At 47.5% G+C, this 16,580-nt stretch overlaps 7 protein-coding genes across 7 annotated transcripts; 4 read left to right on the forward strand and 3 right to left on the reverse strand.

Moving 5' to 3' along the window:
• Nucleotides 1-33: 33 nt before the first annotated feature.
• Nucleotides 34-660, forward strand: FPOAC1_005377 (uncharacterized protein; the record flags this gene model as incomplete). Its single annotated transcript, XM_044849905.1, has 1 exon — nucleotides 34-660. The coding sequence occupies one exon, from the start codon at nucleotides 34-36 to the stop codon at nucleotides 658-660; it is 627 nt and encodes a 208-aa protein (XP_044708615.1).
• Nucleotides 661-886: 226 nt separating this feature from the next.
• Nucleotides 887-1,684, reverse strand: FPOAC1_005378 (uncharacterized protein; the record flags this gene model as incomplete). The annotated part of the gene is made up of 1 exon (XM_044849906.1): nucleotides 887-1,684. One exon carries the CDS (start codon nucleotides 1,682-1,684, stop codon nucleotides 887-889), a length of 798 nt encoding a protein of 265 aa, XP_044708616.1.
• A 790-nt stretch (nucleotides 1,685-2,474) lies between these two features.
• FPOAC1_005379 (uncharacterized protein) lies at nucleotides 2,475-4,952 on the forward strand (the record flags this gene model as incomplete). The annotated part of the gene is made up of 1 exon (XM_044849907.1): nucleotides 2,475-4,952. One exon carries the CDS (start codon nucleotides 2,475-2,477, stop codon nucleotides 4,950-4,952), a length of 2,478 nt encoding a protein of 825 aa, XP_044708617.1.
• An 861-nt stretch (nucleotides 4,953-5,813) lies between these two features.
• On the forward strand, nucleotides 5,814-7,332 carry FPOAC1_005380 (uncharacterized protein; the record flags this gene model as incomplete). The annotated part of the gene is made up of 2 exons (XM_044849908.1): nucleotides 5,814-5,923; nucleotides 5,970-7,332. The coding sequence occupies 2 exons, from the start codon at nucleotides 5,814-5,816 to the stop codon at nucleotides 7,330-7,332; spliced, it is 1,473 nt and encodes a 490-aa protein (XP_044708618.1).
• A 442-nt stretch (nucleotides 7,333-7,774) lies between these two features.
• FPOAC1_005381 (uncharacterized protein) lies at nucleotides 7,775-8,252 on the reverse strand (the record flags this gene model as incomplete). Its single annotated transcript, XM_044849909.1, has 4 exons — nucleotides 7,775-7,953; nucleotides 8,003-8,066; nucleotides 8,117-8,187; nucleotides 8,237-8,252. 4 exons carry the CDS (start codon nucleotides 8,250-8,252, stop codon nucleotides 7,775-7,777), a joined length of 330 nt encoding a protein of 109 aa, XP_044708619.1.
• A 3,592-nt stretch (nucleotides 8,253-11,844) lies between these two features.
• Nucleotides 11,845-13,040, forward strand: FPOAC1_005382 (uncharacterized protein; the record flags this gene model as incomplete). Its single annotated transcript, XM_044849910.1, has 3 exons — nucleotides 11,845-11,971; nucleotides 12,029-12,500; nucleotides 12,548-13,040. 3 exons carry the CDS (start codon nucleotides 11,845-11,847, stop codon nucleotides 13,038-13,040), a joined length of 1,092 nt encoding a protein of 363 aa, XP_044708620.1.
• An 883-nt stretch (nucleotides 13,041-13,923) lies between these two features.
• Nucleotides 13,924-16,102, reverse strand: FPOAC1_005383 (uncharacterized protein; the record flags this gene model as incomplete). Its single annotated transcript, XM_044849911.1, has 3 exons — nucleotides 13,924-15,394; nucleotides 15,454-15,570; nucleotides 15,621-16,102. The coding sequence occupies 3 exons, from the start codon at nucleotides 16,100-16,102 to the stop codon at nucleotides 13,924-13,926; spliced, it is 2,070 nt and encodes a 689-aa protein (XP_044708621.1).
• Between the last annotated feature and the right edge of the window lie 478 nt (nucleotides 16,103-16,580).

The following is a 16,580-nucleotide window of genomic DNA, read 5'->3' on the forward strand; positions in this document are numbered from 1 at the left end:
TCCTTGGCTAATATTGCATTAGTTTTTCCGATTATGTTGTCTGGCACTATTGCCTCGGTCATTGCCGACACACAACCCGAGATTGCAGCCATTCCCATTATTGTGGGGGGTCTCACGTGCCAGGGACTTGGATTATCCGTCGCCGTCCTTATGTACGCACATATGATCGGTCGATTGATGTCTGCAGGCCTACCTAATCGAGAGCATAGACCAGGACTATACATGTGTGTTGGACCCCCGTCGTTCACGGCTCTGGCCTTGATTGGTATGGCCAATGGACTACCTGATAGCATTGAGCCTGGTATGGACGGTATCAAGATCGACCCTGGTATGATCCGCGCCATGGCTCTCGTAGCAGGAATCTTCCTTTGGGCTCTTGCGGCTTGGTGGTGGGGGATTGCTACCGTGGCTGTTATTCAGTCTCCTCCTGTCTATTTCCACCTTGGTTTCTACGCTATGGTCTTCCCTAACACTGGTTGGATTCTCGCTACTATCTCTATCGGTAATGCGTTGGGCAGTGAGCACGTCAAGTGGATGGGGACAGGTATGAGTATTGTGCTGGTCATTACATACTTCTACGTTGTCTACAGACACATCAAGGCTTTCATAAAGCAGGACATCATGTATCCAGGAAGGGATGAGGATTTCAACGATCATTGATCAGAGGGAGGTTGTTGGTCGGGTCATCACGTGCGCTTTCACGTGCCCACAATACCAGCACAAATCTTCAATTCCATCATCATATTGTGTCAAATAGAGTGATTAATTCGAGATCCAATCAATTCTAGTGGATAGTGGCCTGTTTGCCATCAACTGAAGACTTCAACCCTGAGCAGTTGCAATATAATTTCCCATCAAACGTTGATGTTTCCAATACAGAGTGGAACTACAGATGCGTGCTCATTTCCTTACGGATCATTTCCAACTTGGCGATACTCTTAGGAAAGAATCCTGTCATGCCGTACTCTTCAAGATAATCTCGCTCCTCTTTCAGATCACTCAAAGCCACTGTAACCCAATCATCAACAATCTCCCTTCGTCTTCTCCTCGCGACTCGTCTGTTGTGCTCATAGTTGCACTTTTCCCAATACTGGTGACCCAGATCTGGTTCAGACCACTCGTCAGGATCCTCATCCGACTCAGCATCTTGTGAGCGAGTGCGGCGCCGTGACCATCGAACTGGAACTTCTGGCAGCTGCCAGTCTAAATGTGTTGGCCGTTCCCGGGATTTGATCAACTGAAAAAGCCAGTTGTCAAGCCTCTGGAAATATCGAGTGCTTTCAGTCTCACCACAAAGTTCTACCGAAGTATCGAGATCAGCGTGCGATGCGTCGGCCATGCAGAGAACAAGATTGAAAGCCAGAGTGTTGTTGACCGGCGCAATAGCCTTGACCGTTTTGGAGTGCCGGCACACGAGTTTCGCATAATCTTCAGTTGTGTAATCTCTGGGGTTAGCACCAAGTTCCCCAACCACTTTTCTGTCCAGGATATGTATGTTTTTATCAATCATCTTGATTGTGTCATCGTAGAGCATCTTGGCAGTTTGCTCTTTTTGTTCTTTGGTAACTTGTTGGCTATTGTTTGGCTGTGACGCTAAGGGGGCAGTCTTGACCACCTTTGCGGGATGGCTTTCCTCGATAGGTCGGGTCTCATCGAGACTAACACTTCGCTTTTGGGCTGACATTGTCGGCAAATTGTGTTGAGAAAATATGTTGTAAAGAATTGAGGTTTCAGATCTTCACCTACAAGCTGGACACAACTTTATGAGGGGTGGTTACGTCATATCACGAGACTTGAATCATAGCTCAAGTTACAATATAACAAAAGTAATTATATCTATCTTTCGACAATCTACTAGGAATACAGTATAGTGAACATGAAAGAATCATTCCAACTCGTACTGACTGCACTGACTCACTGACTGGCTAGGATGGCTAAGTAAAAGAGGCTACAAATGGAAGCTACTTCTCTTACAATATGACGTCAGTCGATAATGCGACAAGAGTATGTCGTGATTCTTCCTGATCAAGTCAAGATGTTCCCTGTCGATCTTCTGTCAGTCGACAGCATGTTCGTGGCATGGACATTGAACCATGGTTGGCTGATTCTCATTTTGAAGTCGGCCCATTTTATGCACAGTCACGAGTCAACGCGTTCCAATCGCGGGCTGGACGAGGCTTATCAGACAAGTAGATCTCAAGGTTGACGCGTCTAGATCGTGTTTTCTTGCACCATTCGGTACGATCGTTCGCGATGGTCTCACGATTGAAAGGATTGACTCATTGTCAGGCCAGCAACTAAAAGTCGGACCGTGTCTTAACCTAACTGCGGCCAAAATGTGATGAGAGGCCAACAATGTATATGTTCAATAAAAGGTAAAGGCTCTGTCCAGAATTCTGCAGGTCGATCTCATTCCTTCCATCAAGATCGTTTATTCTTTCAGAGACGCAATAATTACTATTTCAACAATCAACATGTCCTCCAACATCACACTCGTCGATGAATACCTCGCAAAGGGAACCTGGAAAACTGCCGAAAATGCCAACTCGACCTATTCGCATCAAGGTTTAATGCAGTACGTGTCGAATCAAATCATCTCCCAGTATTGGCTCGAAAAGATCTACACTCCCGAGATCCGCAAATTCGACTCCGAAAACCGTTTTCATATCCACGATCTTGGATTTCTCAACGCATACTGCTCCGGCTGGAGCATAGAGGATATCCTTCTCCAAGGCTTCGGCGGTGTCGAGAACAAGATCCAATGTCGACCTGCCAGACACCTCAATACTGCCCTCAATCAGATCGTCAACTTTCTGTTCACACTGCAAGGAGAGCTTGCGGGTGCGCAGGCTTTGTCGAGTTTTGATACGTACCTTGCGCCGTTCATTCACAGTGACAAGTTATCCTACACAGAGGTCTTCAAGTGTGTGCAAAGCTTTGTTTACTCACTGAATGTCCCGACTCGCAGTGGTTTCCAGGCTCCCTTCACCAACTTGTCGCTAGATCTGGTGTGTCCAGAACGACTGGGCTCCCAATCCGTCATCGTTGGTGGCGAATTACAAACCGAGTGGGTGTACAGCGACTTTCAAGAAGAGATGGATCTACTCAACAAGGCTTTCGCCGAAGTCATGATGCAGGGTGACGGAAATGGCAACATTTTCTCTTTCCCAATTCCGACCTACAATATCACTGATGGAATTGATTGGGAGTCACCTCGATGGCAATCCATCTGGGAGATGACTGCCAAATACGGCGTTCCGTACTTTGCAAACTTCATCAACAGTGATCTTGATCCTGAAGATTTTAGATCCATGTGTTGCAGATTGAGACTCGATCTCAGCAAACTCCATTGCAGAGTTGGCGGTCAATATGGTGCCAGTCCATTGACCGGCTCCATCGGAGTTGTGACACTCAATCTACCCAACCTCGCCTACCGATCGAAAGGTTCAAAAGAGACGTTTATGTCTGAGCTAGCTGTCACGTTGGGCGTCGCAAGGGACTCTCTAGAGATCAAAAGGAAACTCGTTGACGCAAACTCGGCCTTGTATCCTTATGCTGCGCATTATTTATCAGCAACGAAGCATCGTTCAGGATCTTACTGGACTAATCACTTCAGCACAATTGGAGTCAACGGTATGCACGAAGCCTTAGTCGACCTTCTTGGAGAAGGCATCGGCTACAGGAAGGACTTTGCTATTGAAGTTCTTGAATTCATCAAAGATCAACTGCAAGAGTTCCAGAAGGAGACCGGCAACCTATACAATCTAGAAGCCAGTCCAGCAGAAAGTACATGCTTCAAGTTCGCCAAACGAGACAAACAGCTATTCCCAGACCACGACATCCCAACTTACTATACAAACTCCACCATGCTACCAGTGGGCACCACAGAAGATCTCTTCGAGGTTATGAGTCACCAAGAGGAGCTTCAATGTTCATACACTGGTGGAACCGTTTTCCATGCTTTCTTGGGTGAACAGCTACCGAATTGGAAACTTGCTCGGGATTTGATCAAGACACTAACTGCACGGTATCGTATTCCTTACATCACGATCACACCAACATTCAGTATTTGCCCTGTGCATGGATATCGGGTGGGTGAGCAACCAGAGTGTACAGCATGTGGTGAGTTGACGCTCGTATACTCTCGCATCGTGGGATACTTTCGTCCTACACGTGATTGGAACAGAGGCAAGTCGGAGGAGTTTGTGCAACGCAAAGTGTTCAAGTACGAAACCGGTCTTCTCTCGGATAACGACACTAAGCTTCTTGAGCTTGAGGATCAGGTCGCTGCAATCCAAGATCTACCTGTGGCTGGATATATCAAGAGCACTTTGAGTGACTACCCGGGCAAGACGCAAGCATCCATCATGTTTACTTCCCGTTGCAACCTAGCATGTCCCTGGTGTCACAACGGTCCACTTGTGCAAGGCGAGTGCGACGACGTGACTATACTTGATGTCTTCAAACACATCAACTCAACGTCGCACAAGTGCCTGGTCATCTCAGGCGGTGAACCAACGATACACAAAGGTTTATTGCCATTTTTAAGGATTCTCAAAAACGCAGGAATCAGTGTCAAGCTTGATTCTAATGGAACATCACCTGATATCCTCAAGCAGGTCTTTGCAGAGAAGCTCGTCGATTTTATTGCTATGGATATCAAATGTGCTCTAGAGAACTATAAGCGCGTCACGGGTAAAAAGATCAAGCCAAAGCTTCTCGAGGCCAGCATTGGGCTTATCAAAGCTAGCGGTGTATCGTACGAGTTCCGTACTACGGTCGTACCGGAGCTTGTGGACGTGGAAGACCTTTTTGAGGCGAAGCGTTTGTCTGGTGAGAAGTTGACGGTTCAACGGTTTAGAAATGGCGATACTCTTTTAAATGAGAGTTTTAGAAGTCTACAAGAGCATACCGATGAAGAGTTTGATCAGTTGGTTAGTCTGGTGGCATAGTTGGTGGGAAGATTCTGTACGAGATTTGTGTTATCGTTTCAACTCGAGCAGATAGTTTCTATCTTTAACCACATCAATTTCCGTATACTTTCTCTGCACATAATCCAAGAGCTCGGATATGTCCCTCTGGAGACTTTTTATCGTAGCACAACGGAAGTACTGGAATAGTTATGTGTTTATTTGAGTTTTGGGCGCCTACAACGTCTTCGACAAACAGGACGGGGCGGGGAATAGAACAGAATGCCCTCAAGACGTACATACCCATGTATTTGATGTACGACAGTGGCTACAAAGCATAACCCCACCTAGCCAAGAGAAACAAAGGTCCCTAGTGTCCACCAGTCATTGATCATCTCGCAAGGCTGGAGAACCCAGAAAAAACGACTAAACCTTGTCATACCATGCATTATCTGGGTAATGGCGTTGTCAAAGTTCTGCAAAGGAACCAAGACGAGCTATGACGCGGCTACCAAGAGAAATCACGTCTTGATAAGCAGTAAAAATCCCCATCAGCGGGACCAGATAAAGACCAGTTGAACGGATCGGGCAGCTGATTATTATGCATATTATTAGTGTCGACTTGGCGCGTTGCATTCAAGCGCAATGACAATTACCGACCTTCCCAATTGGAGACGGATCTTCACGTTTTGACCGGACTAGTTTCCAAAGCTCGACGATAACTCCGCGATATCTCAACTTGCGGGGCGAATGGCGTGAACAAAGCTTGGATTCGTTGAGAAACAAGACGATGCAGGAACTTATGTACGACAATCGAGGCAATTGGTATTTAAATCACCGACGCCCACCGATAGATTGGGTTTCGTCTTGATTCCGTAGCTTTGTTCAACCGACCAAGTCATCATGAAGTTGTCACTTACAACCGCTGCTCTTTTGGCAGTTTCACCTTTGGCTGAGGCTACCAAGCCTCCAGTTACTGCCAAGAAGCTTCAAAAGCTCATCACAGAGAAAGGGTGAGCGATATCTGACAGAACAAAGAACTTGAGCTGACACCTTCAGTTTGATGAAGAACCTGGACACTCTCAATGACATTGCCTATGCTCATGGGGGTAACAGAGCTTTTGGATTACCAGGCTATGCTGCCTCAGTAGACTTCATCTACAAGGAGATCTCCAAGCTCAAGGGCTTCAAGACGTGGAAACAGGATTTTCCCGCAAACTTCACTCAAACTCTAGCCGCCGAGGTCACAGTCGACGATGAGACTTTCAGGACTGTCGCCCTGACCTACACGCCCAGCACGTCTGAGGAAGGTGTCACTGCCGAGCTTGTCCACGCCCCCGAAGGCGAAGCTGCATGTGATGTGGCTAGCTATGAGGGTCTGGACGTCAAGGGAAAGATTGTTCTCGTTGAGCGTGGTCTTTGCCCTGACCAGACCACCTTTGCTGGCAAAGTCAAGCCCGCTGCTGCTGCCGGTGCCGCCGTTGTTGTCATTTACAACTCTGACGAGGCCAAGCTAACTGCAGGTACTCTGTCAGCTATCAGCCCGGACTACGTCCCCACAGCTCTCATCGATCAGGAGCCCGGCAAGGCCCTCAAGGCCAGACTCGAGGCCGGCGACAAGATCGAAGCGTTTGCAAAGATCATTCAGACTATCGAGACACGAATCACACAGAACGTCTTTGCCGAGACCAAGGCTGGTGATGGTGAGAATGTCGTCATGCTAGGTGCTCATCTTGACTCCGTCCAGGCTGGACCCGGTATCAATGATGACGGTTCTGGAACAACCCTCATTCTCGAGACTGCCAAAGCTCTGCAACACTTCTCCACCAACCTCAAAGTTCGCTTTGGCTGGTGGGGCGCAGAGGAGAACGGTCTGGTTGGCTCTCGCTACTACGTCAACAACCTGAAGAAGGACGACGTTGACAACCTTTTGGCTTACCTCAACTTTGACATGGTCTCTCGCGGTTTCTTTGGTGTCTTTGACGGTACAGGTGAAAAGGCTGGTCCTGGCGGACCTCCTGGCTCTGATGTCATTGAAGATCTCTTCCGTGAGTACTTCAAGGCCAAGGACATCGAAGTCACACCCGTCGGCCTTACAGGTGGAACCGACTACGTTGCCTTCCGCGAGGTTATCAAGAAGCCCGTTGGAGGTCTCTTCACTGGTACTGGTCTTGAGCAGGACGCCTGTTACCACCAAGCCTGCGACAACATTACCAACCCTGTTCCTGAGACACTTCACATTAACGCCCATGCTGCCGCGCATGTTCTGAGCAAGCTTGCCATTGATGGCGTTGAACTTCTTCCCAAGACACCCTCCAATACTACTGTGGGATTTATCAAGAGAGTCAGAGATGAGGCTTCGTTGCATTTCCACGATGTCAATGTAGTAGAGGGTAAGCCTTGCGATCATGGCATCGTTTAGAATATTAAAAATAGTATATGTTATGAAATATATGAAGAATGAAGTATATAATATGATGTGTACTATATGACCAATAATAAAGTGTACAATCCGAATTGACCTTTGATTTGTATATCATTGCAACTCCGTACCTCCCAAACCATACTGCCACGTTCTTTTATGCGTGTACTTCTGGTTAAAACATTATTCCACAGGTTGGCAATATAATAAGTAGGACGAAGAGTTTGTAAAGCTGTCTACGGCACCAATGTGCAGTATGCCTTGTATCATATAGCCAGCGGCTAGAATATGCACCAGTGCCGCTGCGTGACTAAGATGACATTGTATTGATCTAGCATCTACTAGCAGTATAAATACTCGAAAGCTTCATGCTGATTAAGTCCTGATTAAGTCCTGATTGAAACTAAATATCATTGTTGGGTGCTATAAACTAAACACAGTTCTATTGCCAGCCCGCATCATTGTTGTAGCTCAGCTGCTCTTCCGCATGTCGTCTACCATGACGCTTGGCCTCTTCCTTATCAACAAAATCCAATCCTCGCGTCTCAACCTCACGATCAACAAAGGCTCCGATAGCGCCAGCTAGAAACTCTTTGGCCTTGGCGTGACTGTCGGGTTGACCTGTAGACTGTTAGTCTGGTTGCATTGTAGAGCAAGATGGCCATCTAACCATTCTGAGCAACATGCTCCTCGTAGGCCTTGGCAGCCTCGTAAGCAGCGGCGCCTCCTATAAGCTAGATTTTGTCAGTCCACAGTCCAGTGGAAGCCGTGGCAGAGAACATACCTCGTGGGACCACTTTGCCTCATGAGGACGTTGAGTCACTTCCTCGTAAGCTTGAGCAGGGTGTGAGTCGTCTAAGAGACGTTAGAAGAGGATCAACAAACATTCAGTATGTGGACAAACCATCGAACCAGCCCATGATGGATGTTGTTGAGGTTGTGTTTGAGTTATAAAAGTTGTAGAAAAGGTTTATGCTTAATTGTTGTTGGCTTTGGTCGAAAGTCTGAGATGTGTGTTGACACTTCAATAGTCATAGACGGAGAGCTACACTTTATACTTTAAAGAGTCCTCGACCCTTTGGACTACATTAGCTACGTGGTATCCTAAACTTGGAAGCGAGGGGCGACCCCGAAAGCGGAACGAAGCGTCTGTGAGCAACAATGACCAACAATAATACATATTTCGTACAGGTCATCGATAGCCAACAGCTATTGGCTTGCATATCGGATCTCACGGCTCGTTCTATAGGCACTAGGTTCGATGATCGCGGCCGTGTCTCGGATAACCGGCGCCATGAAATACGTAAGCTGGGGCTTGCGCTTCAACTCCACTTACAGCAGTAGTCATCACCTAACTGGTCTTGATGATAGTGTCATTTATGCAGAGTGTTTCGAATGCACAGAGGTTAGTGCCGAGTTTCCCGGGCGGTCTGGACTGGACCTCCAACCAAAGACGTCAGCTTGGCTTGCTATGGCGCATGTTGTTGCAACAAGTAATCGCCATAGCCGAACACGAAATTATGTAGTCGTCTGTGGCTGAACAAGTTTACCCAGCCGGGAACAGGCAAGACCTGGTTTACAAACAGACATTAGTCGAATTGATTCATACTGGAAGCAGTGGTTGAGCAGCGGCCACAATGGGTTTGGACATGTGCTGGGACGTCCATGGCTTGGTTCTAGGCTTCTCCTGTGCAGTAGCTCGCGATGTGATGGATGTCTGGGGGTCCCTTACGCCACAAGAGTCTAAAATTATCGCGCTACAATGATCCAACGGCAGGATCCGCGCCAGCCATCGAAGCTCTGCCCCCAGAAGTATCAAGCAATCCGTCTGGGCTAATGTAAACAATTACGAAGTATTGATGTCGAGCAGGGCATCCATCCTACAGATGTTTACCGTAAACAATGAGCAACTGCTATTCGCGCATTGGGCGCTGTCACTGGAGTTTCGAGCTGGCTACACAACTGCCGAATACCAGGACAATGACAACATTCAAGTAGAGTCGTAGAATCGGACAGGGTTCATAGAGGCAATGTCATAACACAAGTCACAGTCGCCGGGTTCTGTCGCACTCCGAAGCCAAGATTGCCGCTGGCCTGTAGTAGACTGTTTGAAAGCAGGCCAATCTTTGGAGGGACACTGGCAATGCTGGGGCTCTAATGCCACGAACACTCCCTCGCGGTCTGGCCACAATCAGGCGACTTCTGAAATGCCACACGTATGCCGTTGAACCAAGCGACTCTACATGATCACAGTATTATTATGCGTTCGACTCGTCGCAACACGTGTCCATGCACTGCAAAGACGATACGGTTGCTACAGGAAGGGTTCGTTGGCGGGATTGTTAAAGTGGGAGATGGGCGCGAATGCAGTCGAGTATGCTGGGTACATCGGCGGAGGAGTCGTGGGTGGGATGTAGAGGCATGAGTCGAAGACAAGAGTTGATCTTGCTCTAAGGGATGGATGGATGCGACGAGCTCGGATGAGAGAGGCTGTAGAGCTGTAAGGTAAACTGTCAGCAATCGCTGTAGCACGAAGCGAGGTGCTAACGAGAACATACCAAGTGATCGAGTTGAGTAGCTGAAGGTGCCCTTGGCTCGAGACCGACGGGCTTGACGGAATCAAGTGGAATTGACGTCAGAATCCCACGCAGAATCAGATTAGCCCAGGGCCATAAATTCAGAGGATACAGAGCATGTGCTCCTGCCTTGGTGGCAGATCCATTCGATGGTGTGAACTGTGCAGTTGAAACGTTGTCATTGTATGTATATAGCAACCATGTCGGCAGCTTCTTCTTCTGTTGGTTTGATCATCGGCTCTCAGGCTTCCATGTTCCGGACCCAGTCGCAGCGGCTCTGTGCGCGTTTGGGCCAGCGAAAAGCAAGGCCTGCTTGCTCCGACGTGGCATCGACTTGGTAATGTACCCGGCCAATTAGCAATTGAGCGCGTCCCTAGAGATGAAGAGGGCGTTGCGCTCGAAGGCGAGTTGTAAAGACACATCGCTTTCCTTATCGTTACATCATCGCGGTATCGTTCATGGTTCGGTTTCGGTCGAGCTTGGTACAGCACGTCTTGCTATTCTTTGCCTCTCGTCATCGCATTCGGGCAGCGACTTGGGGAGGTCAGGTAGGATAGTCGGAGAAAGGTGTCGGATAGATCAAGCATTAGGGCTACCATCTGAGGGACGTTCAGGCCCAGCAGGCATGGTCATCGAGGGTCGAGCGATTCCTTTCCTGAGCTATCGTAGGGGATTGAAGGCTTTGGAGGCTCAGTATTGCGGAGTTGGGATCGCCTCGACCCGATAGGCTACGGTTGGATACAGAGTCATGGCTACAAACAGCAATCAACGTGTCTGATGGCGTCAAATGCCTGTCATTCCGATGTTTCACCAGTTTCGGACGCGTTTAGGAAATTAAAGTGAACAATCAGCCTCAAACAGACGACAATCGTGTTTGACAGACATGGAACAAACAGACAGACAGACACAGTGACAGCCACAGCCTGAGCCACATGTCAGTTCAGTTACCCTACATTATGAAAAGAAGAATTAATACGAGTAATAACTGACAATCAAGGCTGATGAAAAAGAATTGCAGATTCAAATAGTCTTTAGTAATTATTGCAATACAACTGGATAATATACCGAGAGTCATTTAGTGAGTTGGTAAATGTTACAATGGTTCTTTCAGGGTAGAATGCAGTTGGAAACCAATGGTTGCTTCGCCAAAATTGAAGACTCAACACATGCAATTGAACCAGCCTCTTCTGAATGCTTTTGCCGTCCACATTCCACTGGATATCATACGACGTCATTCTCTACAATGGTCCATACGCGACACGCCCTGGTATCGGAACCGAAAGGTAGAACGCGAGGCGTGTTGTTCCTGTCAATTTACAAGGTTCTGAGGCCCCCAATGCGAAAAAGGGGATACGCGAAGCGCCATCAACCCCAGCAGTCACGGAATTGAGGAGCATCATTTCGCCATGTAACAGCATATCACAAGATCTTAATGGCTCTCTACGCGTAGTAAGCTTTCAGGAATGATGAGGAACTTGGCGATGGCTAACAATAGTGGACGGAATGAAGAGCAATATGGACCAAGGGAATGACAATCCCAACGACGCGTAGAATGTTTTTTTAGAGTACATCTAGCGGTCGAGTCCACTAACTTGACGCGATTCACCCTCGATAGCCCAAAGGTCCATGACGTAGGATTCTCCTACTGTAGACAGACCCATTTTCAGAGCCACGTCAGCTGCGCTGAGATCTCCAAAGACTTGCGTTTGTATGGCAAAATATGTATGTTGATCTCACCAAGAAAACTAGTTTTATTTCCAAAGAAACATATAGAGACTTGTCAACCACTGTAAACTAAAGTGTCAATCTAAAGCGGTTGAGATTGCGGTTTGGTTGTCCTTACAACAGCCTCAAAGTTAGATCACAGCTGCTGCATGAAACCCTTGTTTAAAACGATACCTCCTCCAAAACAGTCCATCAAACAGTACTCCGTATCATGAGGTTAATCGCACTCATTGGCAGTGCATTGGCTGTACTGCCAGACACTGTATCAGGCCAAACCGACCAGAAAGGAACAGTATGCGGTAACCAAAGATTTGGCAGTTTGAACGACTCCCTGTCATGTCAGTTCACCCAATCGCCAGCCCAAGACCCTGTATGTACTGATCAATGCCCTGTAGATTACCCCAACGCATGGAACAAAAAAAGTCCCAAAAGTGGCTTTGTTTGTCTCAAAGTCGATAATAGCACACCCGCCTTTGATGCAACGTGGAATTGGGACAAGAACATCCAAGATGTACACTCTTTCCCATACGTACGCTTCAACCACCCGAGTTTACCCATCCGCCTAAGCAATCTTGAATCAATACGTCTATCAACCGATTGGATCTATACACCAGGGAACCCAAGTCGACTACCCCGAGATTTCAGCAGCTCAAAATGGGCAGAGAACAAAGTTCAATTGAACAGCAAGGGCGTGCAGGCCAATGCGGCTTGGGATTTCTTCCTTGATGATGATCGAAATAGAACTTTGTATCCCCAAGTTGCGGCTGTTGAGATCATGGTCTGGCTTGGATCTGTTGGAGACCCATGGTGGCTAGGGCGAGCGAACAACAGCATCATATCGACTGTAACTTTGGGCGAGACAAATTTGTAAGTGTCTCTCGCACTGCCCCCGATACATCTTCTGATCGCAATAGTTCATTGTTCTACGGTCGCAACTCAGGTGGAACCCACGTCTTCACAGCCGTTACCAAAGACAACACAGACATTCTCTCCTTCGAAGCCGACTTCTATCCGCTTTTCGAATTCGTTCTTGAGCAAGCGGGCAAGCATATTGATACACAGAATGACCTACCAAAAAACCCCTGGCTAGGTATCATAGAATTTGGGACTGAGACGTGGTTATCGAATGGCAACGTCACCTTTACAGCTGCCAACTTTGCGATGGATTTAAAGGGTAACACGACCGAAAATGATCGCAACTCGACTGGATCAGGGAATGGAGGCAACAAGACTAGTGGTGATGATGGAGATAAAGGCGGCAATGGAGATGAAGAGAGTGGTAATGATGATGGGGATGACTCGACCAGCAAGGGCGATGAAGAAGACGATGCGAGACGTTTAATGAGTCAATCAGTGCTGGGCTATGTCATGACAGCAGCATTGGTAATAAGTGCCATCCTATCATAAGATGTGGTATATATATAACACTCCAAGTTGGGCTCCCTTTGGCTTACGAGCTCGAATGCCTTGTCATGTCGCGACGCGACGGACGGGCGCGATCCACGGGCAGGCACAGCACTAAATATTAGGGGTCTTCTCAAGCCCCGCAGGCCCTGTAACTAACTGAACCAGGATCTGCGGTAGGTCATTAATGCCTGATACAACATCCATCTCCTGTGACAGGTAATGTAATACTATCCTTCTGTTAAAAGTTACTGCGCTTTTTGTCCCAATGTTCTATAGCCATGGATTCACCCGATGAAGCACCATGCTATTACATGGCGGATACAAGGTGTCGCCTCTGCCAGTTTGAGTTAGAGGAAGACGATTTGGTCATCGCACGTCTGTTGGTCTGATTCGTGTGATGGCACTGGCTCACGTCAAGACAGATATTGAGGATCAACGATTTTCTATGGAGTTTAATCTCTGTATGGCCGACACTATCTATACACGACAGTTATGAATGAATCAACTTGCACACCTGTGCAGCCCTCGATGCATGGCATGGCACAGGGTCCCCGCGTACCTTTCTTCCACAATGACTGTTTTTGTTTCAGACTCTACGACATCTCCGATGCGCTGGTCGAACCCATGGCTGCGAGGACCTGTCTTGGTTGCGAACTTCTCGACATGGTAAACTTGAATGGTGGCCATCTCTTCGTCATTCAATTGTGCGCTATGCATCTCCCAAAAGACAGTTCACCAACATGGAAACACGGTCTTGCAATAAGAACTATCAGATGTAATAGTATAGGTAGATACAAGCATGGCATTGAACCAAAGTCACTAAATTGAAGTGCTCTAATCCCTAGGTCAAAGAAATCACTGCCTAGCCTTAGGACAGTCTAGACTAGATCATACTATCGTAAGCTTCTGATCCATTCGTCTCTCGAACTCCATAAGCCTTAAAGTACCCGCTTGCAACATCAGTATCACTTGCAGTCTTCATGTGGATCGTAGTTGAGAAGGTTTGCTCCTGTTCATCCCGCATCAGAGTCCCTGTAACCTGAACCTCGTCTCCTGGATGGGCCAGAAATGAACTCTCCACACTCAGGCTTACACGATCGCTCGTGACTCCCCGCCCCGCAGCCATCAAAGACATACGCCCGATGGCGTCAAAGAATGCCGACAACACGGCGTTGTGAATCATGTTACAGGAATTGATGTGCTTTTTAGCAAGGAGAAATGTTGCAGTTACGGTAGCTGTGCCAGCGTCGGCATCGGAAATGGCCGATAAGATGTTCAGGTCTTTTGGAAAGAGCGCTGAGAATGGGGGCTTCGATAGTAGACACTTCCACATGCCTTCAAGGCGATCCAGCAGTTCTTTGTCGGAAGTGTTCGTTGTAATCTGAGTGTCTGCTGGCTTCTCCCATATGTATCTCCGGAACTCCTTCTTCCATGCAACGATCTCGGCCTTCTCGTCAAGGGGTGCCCAGGACTCATCTTTGATAGGAGTCTGATTGCGCCCGCCATGCCTAGCATTCTTTGGGACTAGAGCTGTCAAAATGTGCGCATCGAGTGGGCTGAAGTTGAGTCGATTAACTTCAAAGCTTGAATCCGAATACTGGTGGATGATCTGACTGAGAGTGTTGTATAGCTTATTCGCCCGTTCTCCAATGTCAGTTTCATCAGCCAGAAACCTTACTGCTTCTTGTTCACTGTTTTTCTTGAACGCCTTGCCAAGGTAATACTTCAAAAGGTTAGCAAACGGACTAGGTTCGTGACCTTCACTGCCTTCCCATGCATCTGAACCTTTCTCTTTGTAGACCTTGAAGATCTGCCTCACGGATTCTGACCAAAATTCTCGCCACTTCTCAACTTCTTTCATCCTGTCCCACTGTGAAGCTTGGCTGACTTCATCTGACTTGCTGCTCGCCCCCGCTAGCCATCGATCACGAATACCTGCAGGTAGATGCTCTAGAAGATGACGGAATTGCAGAGCTGTGATGACTTGCTGCTGCTTCTGTATCTGAACTTGATACTTTTCGAGGCGCGCTAGCATGACGTTGATACCTGGGCCCTCGTTGTTGATAACAGCTTTGAGTGCCGTGATTATGGTCCATTGTTTGGGTTGTGTAGGCCATCGGGGTACGTCAGCTCCCACACGCAAACCGAGATCACAAAGGTTCTTCCCGATGGTATTCCAGCGTCGCGAATATGACAAGAAAGTGGGCTCATCTGTGGCCACAGTGTCGGTATAACCGAATGTCATGTTATCAACGTGAGTGCGATCGACTTGGTTCATGTCATCCTCAAGTTCCGTGATCAGCGCATCTGCTTCCGTAGATGTTTCGATCGTCAGGCCGGCGAAGTGATCCCGTCTAGTAACAGCATCATAATCAGTGTTGGATTCAAGAGATAGATCCCGGGTGCTCCTTACTCCTGTGCCACAATTCGATGTAGCTGCTTCAAACTGTCGATCTCATCGACTATATTCTCGCCCGAAGCCCCATTCAATTGGCCTGTGAGGTAAGAACGTCGGATATAAAATGCCACACTAGAAAACATTATCAGATTGTTAACACTAAAAAGTTCGAGTATACTTACCTCTCGTCAACCGGGTTACTGGACTCGCAATATCGGTTTCGAATTGCTTCGATGCAACCTTGGTGGAGTAGTTTGCTATCCTTCAAATTACCAATCTTGTGGTTGAAGACTGGGTTTGTTGGCTCAGTTCCTACAGAAGTTTGTATATCTGTACCACGCGATCGGAGCGAAGCCTCGTAGATTAAGTGCATCAAAACTGGGACATGATTAATTCTCTGGGTGCATACATAGACAATGAATTCCTGCCACTTGACGGCATTGAGGTACTCGGTCAAGAAAGAGATGAAGTTGTGACCATCTGTGAGGAAAGCGTGACGAAGAATAGACAGTTCCGAGTCGGAAAGTCTCTGGTCAATTTGCGCTAACCACTCGTTGTTGTCTTGAAGTTGCTTGAATCTATCGTCCCAGCCTTGAACGGACCTGACGAAGTCGTGAGGGATGCATATCTCATCATCCTTAGATCGGTCTTTACTTGACGCCATCTTTTCATTGGTGAAAAGCAAAGATACTCAACAAAGGCAGAAGTTGAGTTGAAGATACGTGCAGATATCACGGTTTAAGTATTCAGGTTGTTGCCTTTGAGCAGTTGGCGCAACACGTGTCACTTACCAGGCCTTTGAACAGTGCTATTCATGCATACAAGTGTGATTCTAGAGCCTATCATCAACCCGACATATGACAGTTTCAGCCACCATTTATTGATACGACCTCCTGCAGATATTGCTGAGTTGTGACTGGATTTGCAACCCAGCTAGTGTTGCGGCTGAGACAATGGTTGTCAGCTGTGTTGCGAAGATCTCACCAAGAATTGGTCACTAATCGAAGTATCTTGCTGTGTCAGCTTCGTTCATCAATCCAGAAGGCTTTCATATAGCTGGAACAAAGTCATGAAATTAACGTTCATTAAACATTGATGTGAAACTGACATAGAAGACGATTTGTGACTTTGGTGTTACGACT

Source organism: Fusarium poae, chromosome 2 (genome assembly GCF_019609905.1).
Source record: "Fusarium poae strain DAOMC 252244 chromosome 2, whole genome shotgun sequence".
Taxonomy (NCBI): Eukaryota; Fungi; Ascomycota; class Sordariomycetes; order Hypocreales; family Nectriaceae; genus Fusarium; species Fusarium poae.